The sequence below is a fragment of the Colossoma macropomum genome, unplaced genomic scaffold, assembly GCF_904425465.1.
Source record: "Colossoma macropomum unplaced genomic scaffold, Colossoma_macropomum, whole genome shotgun sequence".
NCBI classification, from domain to species: domain Eukaryota; kingdom Metazoa; phylum Chordata; class Actinopteri; order Characiformes; family Serrasalmidae; genus Colossoma; species Colossoma macropomum.
Genome location: NW_023494794.1, coordinates 29988184 through 29996425, shown reverse-complemented (window position 1 = coordinate 29996425; position 8242 = coordinate 29988184). Strand labels below are relative to the sequence as shown.

Genomic DNA, 8242 nt, shown 5'->3' with positions numbered 1-8242 from the left:
TAGAGGACATTCAGCTACAGCTCAACCAGCCAATCAAAAGACTCCAACAAGACGGAAAACTGGAAGCGTGAGCTCCTCGGATGCGTCAGCCTCGGACGTGATTCCTGCTGTCACTGTGCTGCTGCTGAAAGAGACCGATGAGGATCAAAACTATGAAACCTACTTTACTTACAGCTGTACAGAAGAGCTTTTCTGATGGGAAACTAAACCTCCACTGCAGCGCTGCTCGATCAGAGATCACTGATGTAGCAGAGCGAGATAACGACCTTCATTAACATCAGATAGATTTAATGATTTACCTGTTAAGGCACATTACACTCATTTACACTAACAACTACTTCATTCTAAGTAGGTAATTCATTATGGTATCAGACTCGGTATCAGCAAGTCCTAAAAGGTATGAACTCATACTCAGTCTGAAAAAACATTGTTATCTATGTAATATCATATTTTTAAACCTCAGTGAAGATTTATTCCTCATATTTAGGTCCAGCTTTGCTTAAAAAAACCAGCAGACAGTGTTTGAATTTCATCTGTGAAACAAGAGGAACAGATGTGGCCTTTAATTCTCATAATAACAGCTGGAGCTTTAATGTCAGATGTTTTAGTGGTCAGATGTAGTCCAGCTGGTCGATGGTGTCAATTGTAAGCTGACCGGTCCAGCAGCACAGTTTCTCAGCTTCTTCTTCCCACTGAGAGTCCTCGTCCAACTCCAGCAATGACGACGGGTCAGGATTAATCAGCTCCTCGTCAGCTCCGTCTTCATCATTCATCTGATTGATGTTTATACTGATTACACTGTGAGTCTGTTTCTCCTCCTGATCTTCACCCAAAGCCTACAAACACAGACAGACACACAGACAGATTAGACAGATTAGACAGATAAACAGAAAGACAGACAGATAGATAGATAGATAGATAGATAGATAGATAGATAGATAGAAAGATAGATAGATAGATAGATAGATAGATAGATCAATAAGTAGATAGATAGATAGATAGATAAACATATAGATAGATCAATAAGTGGATAGATAGATAGATAGATAGATAGATAGATAGATAGATAGATAGATCAATAAGTTGATAGATAGATAGATAGATAGATAAATAGATAGATAGATAGATCAATAAGTTGATAGATAGATAGATAGATAGATAAACATATAGATAGATAAACATATAGATAGATCAATAAGTAGATAGATAGATAGATAGATAGATAAACATATAGATAGATCAATAAGTAGATAGATAGATCAATAAGTTGATAGATAGATAGATAGATAGATAAACATATAGATAGATCAATAAGTAGATAGATAGATAGATAGATAGACACAGACAGACAGAGGGTGGGAAGAGGTTGATTAGCTGAACGTGTCCTCACCCTCTGCTCCTCTCTGCGGGTGTAGAGGAGTTTCCTGCGGGCGGAGATGCTCTGAGCCCGGGCTGACCGCCGGCTGGACACTGCTGAGGAGGGGGGGACAGCGGGGAACCTGAGGACAGCATGGAGGAATGATGGAGAGTTCATACAGAGACAGTCCAGTCTTGGAGTAATACAAGTGACATGAGACCTAAACATCGAGCCGGACCCTCTTTATGAGTGTGACGTTAATACGATAAGATGAATGACATGGTGTGAAAAGCTGAAGAGAGTAATTAATATATATATATATATATATATATGTGTGTGTGTGTGTGTGTGTGTGTGTGTGTGTGTGTGTGTGCATACATAACATTCTGACCACCTCCTTGCTTCTATGCTCATTGTCCATTTTATCAGCTCCACTTACTATATAGGTGCACTTTGTAGTTCTACAGTTACAGACTGTAGTCCATCTGTTTCTCTGATACTTTGTTAGCCCCCTTTTACCCTGTTCTTCAGTGATCAGGACCCCCATGGACCCTCACAGAGCAGGTACTATTTGGGTGGTGGATCATTCTCAGCACTGCAGTAACACTGACGTGGTGGTGGTGTGTTAGTGTGTGTTGCGCTGGTCTGAGTGGATCAGACACAGCAGTGCTGCTGGAGTTTTTAAATACCTCAGTGTCGCTGCTGGACTGAGAATAGTCCACCAACCAAAAATATCCAGCCCACAGCGTCCTGTGGGCAGCGTCCTGTGACCACTGATGAAGGACTAGAGGATGACCAACACAAACTGTGCAGCAGCAGATGAGCTATTGTTTTTTTTTTTCACTCAGTTTCTCCACCAGCTGAAACTCATTCTATCATGCTGTCCCACCAGGCATTTTCTTGTCTTGTGATTCCAGATGTGGACAGCTGTGGATCGATGGCCTTCAAACTCAGATTCTTCTGATATTGGGGTAAATTCTCAGTCCATTGCGCTGCATTACTTTCACAGTTAAAACAACAAAAACAGCAGATCGTGATGGTCTAGTGAGTGGTGCAATGGCTGAATCATTCACTTGGACAGGAATATCAAATTGGAGACCTTCTGGGGGGCCAACTGGGGGCCAACTGGGGGCCAAAGTGCTGGGGAGATGAGTGTTTACCCTCATCTGATGCCCTGAGTTCAGTTCATGAAGGCTTTGTTAATTAACTGATGAGCTGAGTGAGGTGTGTTTAATGAGGCAGTGAGCTGAAGTCTGCAGTGTTCTGATCCGCGAGGACTGGATCCTGACACGTGCACAAGGAGGTTGTGAGTTTGAACCCCAGTGATGCCATAGCCATCGGTAAGTGTGTTAGAGGGTTGGCGCTCTGTGTCTGAGATTAAAGCGATTTAAAGTCTAATATATCCAGTTTCCACAGTACCTCAAGGGTGAGTCTTCACTTCTGTCCATATTTACAGATGACCGTGTGTCAGTGTTCTACCTGAGGGGTCTAGATGGTCTTGAAAGTGCTTCCTTCTCGAGTTTGTCCACCACAGGGTCCGTTACTCTGTCCCGGGTCAGAACCTGCAGACTCAGACGCCTCCAGCCGTTCTCTCTCCCCCCAACACAGGCAGGTAACTCATCCAGGTGACTGGAGTACTGAAGGAGGTTCAGTTAAAAGTTCAGTTAAAAGTCCAACTCCACTACACTCTAAAAAAAGATACATGGTTCTATATAGAACCATGAACACTCAAAGAACCCTCTGCATGATTAAAGGGTTCTTTGCATCATGAAAGTGTTCTTCAGACTGATGGAGAATGTGTTGAGTCTGGTTCTATATATATATACACTCATAAAAAGATGGTTCTTCAAGTGTTCTTAGTTAAGAAAATGGTTCTGTGTACAACCATGAACACTCAAAGAACCCCTTGCATGATTAAAGGGTTCTTTGCATCATGAAAGTGTTCTTCAGACTGATGGAGAATGTGCCGTAGATGGTTCTACACAGCACCAAAAGGGCTCTTCTATTGTAACAAGCTTGACATTGTACCAATAGAAGAACCTTTTTTGGTGCTATATATTGAACGCTTTTCAAAAAGGTTCTACACTCTTAAAAAAGATGCTTCTTCAAGGTTCTTTAGTAAAGAAAATGGTTCTATATAGAACCATGAACACTCAGACTGGCCTGACTAAAAGTACTGAGATGGACCCTTGAGGGTCCCACCCCAGTGACAGGAGGGGTGCTGACCCAGTGACAGTCTAGTGCTTTATTTCTGAGAGGGTTTGACAGTTACTCTTAATTTAAAGGTGGTTAAAGTATTACTAAGGGGCCGAGAGGCTGATGTTACAAAGGTGAAACACCAAAGGAACAACTTAATAATATAAATCAACACATTTACACTGCGCAGCAAATAATTTAATAAACATATTAGAGTGAAACACAACTCCATCATTCAAGTTCATCATCGGTTCGGCCCAAATTCTGCCTCGACCATTACTAACTTGGCTAAGGCTCCCACAGCTGGTACTGTTGATCTAAATGGAGTCTCAAACCTATGACCTGTCAAAGCAGACGTTCATATCAGGTATTATTGGAACCAAATCAGCAAAGATGTGACAACTTGGTACCACTTTAAAATTAGATCACCCTTATAAAGCGTTTATTAATGGTTTAAAATTAGTTGGTAATGGTTATTATGTCTCAAATGCTTTGAAAACCATTAATAAGCGGTTATACCACATTCATAAAAAGAGCAGAAGTGTGCTGTGATATCTGATGATTATAAATATGTGATAAAGCTGATCAGTTTAATACTGACTGATGATGAAAACACAGTCAGACTGGTAAACATCGAAATCTGAGGTTTAACAGTGTATATATGAATGAAGAATCACAATTGGACCAACAGGTCACTACTGACCTTTTATTTATGTGTTGTAACTGCTTATTAATGGTTTTAAGGTCTTTAGGACCTGATTAGAGTCACCAGAGCTCCATCTCCATTGGCTGATCTGCACCGTTTTGACCACCATTGAGCTTCATGCTGTACAAAGCTGTGCAGACCTCACCCTCATGAACTGACCCTCCTGCTGCTGCAGCATAAACTCAATCTATCTAATTAACCGTTGCTCCACCTGTTTTTCCCTGTTTTTGTATTGGAATATTTTATTCTAAAGCTGTTTGCTATCCGGTGTTGACCAGAGGAGGATGGGTTCCCCTTTTGAGTCTTGGTTCCTCTCAGTGTTTCTTCCTCCTTCTCTTAAGGAGTTTTTCCTGCCACTGTCGTCATTGGCGACGCTCATGGGGGCTCAGACCTGGATTTTTCTGTAAAGCTATTTGTGACAACACCTGTTGTAAAAACTGTTACATAAATAAACTTTGACTTGATTAATAACCATTAATAAACACATTTCAAGCCCAAACCATTAATGAACGCTTTATAAGGGTGGTCTTATTTTAAAGTGGTACTGACAACTTTAATGTCTATTTTGCGCCTCATTTTGAGTTATTCAGAGCAGCGTTTTTCTCTAAAAAGAGAACTATAAATGCGCAGCTGTGGGTCAGTCTGCTCCGCCGGCACGATGACGCTGCAGTGATTGCTGGGTCTTTCTGTAAGTTCTTGTCGGCAAGTCACCAACCGATGCGTCCTCGGTTTTGGGGGCAGAGCAAGAACGCATCCGGGTACATTAACTTGGTAAATGTGTTCTTGAACACAAGGGAGCTAGAACACACAAGAACGCACGTTGATAAGTGGACCTCAGGGGGGAAAAACGCAAGAACAATGTATACAGACCCTTTAAAGCAGGAGGGGCTCCGTCAGAATAGCACTGTAACCTGCTGGGTGCGTCAGCAGTGTGTGTTCTCACCTGTACGTAGTCTCTCATGCAGGTGATGTCTATGGGGTCTGAGATCTCTCGGCCATGCCACTGATCCTCGTCCTCCATCAGCAGCTCCATAAACCTCCTGTTCCCCATCATCCTACAGGAGTCTGCAGTGGCCTGTGCAGACACATCCGGATCAGAACCAGAACCAGAGCCAGAGTCAGAATCAGATTCACTTTATTTCGGCAAATACGCTACACATATGAGGACGTGTAGCACAGTGACCAGAGCAGACAAACACACAGACTGATAACAAGCATTAAATTAAGAGATTCATTATTAGATACTGAATAATTCATAGTAGATACTGAATAATTCATAGTAGATACTAAATAAATCACAGTGGAAACTAAATAATTCAGTAGTTGATATTGAATACTAAAGAGATGTGCGAATATTTGTACATAACCATCCTCTTTACTAAAGAACCTTTGGAGAACCATCTTTTTAAGCATGCATACAGAACCATTCTCCTAACTAAAGAACCTTTGAAGAACAATGTTTTTAAAGCATGTATAGAGAACCATTCCCTTTAGTGAAGAACCTTTGAAGAACCACTGTTTTAAAACATTTATATAGAGCCACTGTCTTTACTAAAGAACCCTTAAAGAGCCATCTTTTTAGGATGTATACAGAACCATTCCCTTAGTAAAGAACCCTTGAAGAACCATCCTTTTAAAGCGTGGACATAGAACAATTCTCTTTACTAAAGAACCCTTGAAGAACCATCTTTCTAAGCGTGTATGGTCAGTACACCTGTCAGGTGAAGGACTCACCTGGTTGGACGGCCTGAAGAGTTTTTTCCCGGACAGGTAGCGCCGCCCTCGGCCCGTGTGGAAGATCTTAAACACGATAACAGGTGGGAACTGAGGCCCGGAGAACCTAAACAACAGAACACACTCTTAGCAAAAAAGGTTCTATATAATACCAAAAAGGTTCGAGACCTAACAACAACAGAACATTTTTGATACATATAGAACCATTTTAAAACGTTACTTCATAGAAGCCTGTACAACAGGTTCTCCATCATTCGCATCAATGATGCAAAAAAGTCAACCTGGTCCTGAGTTCTCATGGTTCTATACTTAACCATTACCTTTACTCAAGAACCCTTAAAGAACCCATTTTAAAGGGTGCAGAGTTGAAATTCAGAATATGTACTGAACTTTAAATATGAGGTCACAGAAAAAACACATAATCTGAGTTTATTTAACAACACAAATCCAGTTAGCATCATGCTAATCGGTGGGAATTAGCTTCCATTACCTGTGAGCTACATTAGCCTCGTAGCTCAAGAGCTAAAACTAGAGAGCAGCTGTGTTTGGGGGAGAAGAGACTCTCAATTTGTCTGAACTTTCATTTTAATGTCGGTTCCCTTTAAAACACGGAAGGTTCTGCAGAGCCGTCGAGTGACGGTGGGTCAGTACCTGAATCTGACCTTACACTGCAGACTGCGGTCAGTCAGCAGGTTCGCCTCCAGAGGACTGAACTGACGCAGAACTGCAGGAGTCACACACTGTTCCTGCACACACACACACACACACACACATACACACACACACACACACACACACACACAGATACACACACACACACACAGATACACACACACACACACAGATACACACACACACATAAATGAATTACAGACATAAATATGATATTCAGTATCTACTATGAATTATTCAGTATCTACTATGAATTATTCAGTATCTACCATGAATTATTCAGTATCTACTATGAATTATTCAGTATTCTGTTCACAGTGGTTCCTAAATACTTAGTTATCAGATGTTTTGGAGGGTGTTTTGGAGCTGAACTGACCGCTGAGCGTACTGTGTTCATCAGAAGGTGGAAGAGTTTTCGGTCCTGATAGGATCTCCAGAACTCCTGGATTCTCCGTGCCGATTTCTCACGTTTCTCACAGTCCAATCTGCACAAAAACAGATTCATTAATCAGTTAATTAATCAATATTGTTTATTTCAGCATGGTAGAACGTTCTGTTGTGCTTCTTCTTCCAAAATGCTTTAAATTGTAAATAACCATCACTTTACATTCTGACGTCTAGTTTATGATGTTTCACTCTTCACTGAGAAAAGACCCTCCTGAGAAAAGACCCTCCTGAGACAAGACCCTCCTGAGAAAGGACCCTGAGAAACCACCAGGCTTAAAACTTCATGGTTTTGCTTTCTAATGGGAATCGACTTAATGATTTCCAGTAGAGACCCTGTAGGACACCTTTAGATCCCATTAGGAAACCATCAGATGCATTTAGAATCAGCCACTGGTCTCCTGTTAAACCATCAACCCATTAAAAACCATTACAAAACCATCAGGAACCAACAGACACACTTAATGGTGTCCATGTTATTTTTTCAGCAGGGTAATGGCTGAGTAACAGTTATTAATATGACATATCAGTCAAATAAACGTTTAATTCAAATAAATAAAGTGGAAAAACTGATTTAGCCTGATTTAGTCTCTTTATATTCTCATGAATATGTTCCTGCTGGAGATTCGGTGGACTTTAAACCACATTACTGACTTTATTCAGACAAAACTTCTTCTTTTCACAGTGCTGGCCGAAGAAAAGAGGCAGAAAAGAGTCAATTCTCTTTGCTGAAGCCTCTAATACTGTAAAACCTGATTTAAGTTCAGTGCAGTTCAGTTTTGATATACTTTATAAAGTAGTTTAAATTTTCTCAAAGTGCTTTATACATGAGGAGCACATTGGAAAGATAAAACACTGACCTACCAAACTATTTTCCAGTGTGAAAACAATGCCAGGTTTTAAAATCTATAACTCACCCGTATTCCATTATTAGACCCTGCAGGTCTTGTTGAGCAGCAGGAGCTGGTTTGGGTTCGTCTCTGTTGCCAGGAAACGAGACATGTAGGTAGAAAATATGCCAAACATGAAAATAGAGTCTTATAATGCCTAAGTGGACCGTTTCGGTTCCAAATTAAACAAAAATACAGTCGGATGTGCAAAAACGATTATTTAATATGAATAATGTGAATTAA

At 40.8% G+C, this 8242-nt stretch overlaps 1 protein-coding gene across 1 annotated transcript; it reads right to left on the bottom strand.

Moving 5' to 3' along the window:
- Positions 1-611: 611 nt before the first annotated feature.
- On the bottom strand, positions 612-8101 carry cunhxorf58 (chromosome unknown CXorf58 homolog). Its single transcript, XM_036580317.1, has 8 exons — positions 8027-8101; positions 7042-7150; positions 6645-6739; positions 5994-6099; positions 5203-5334; positions 2837-2994; positions 1391-1499; positions 612-836 (listed from the first exon to the last, which is right to left on the bottom strand). The coding sequence occupies exons 1-8, from the start codon at positions 8035-8037 to the stop codon at positions 612-614; spliced, it is 945 nt and encodes a 314-aa protein (XP_036436210.1). The 5' UTR covers positions 8038-8101.
- Positions 8102-8242: the final 141 nt, after the last annotated feature.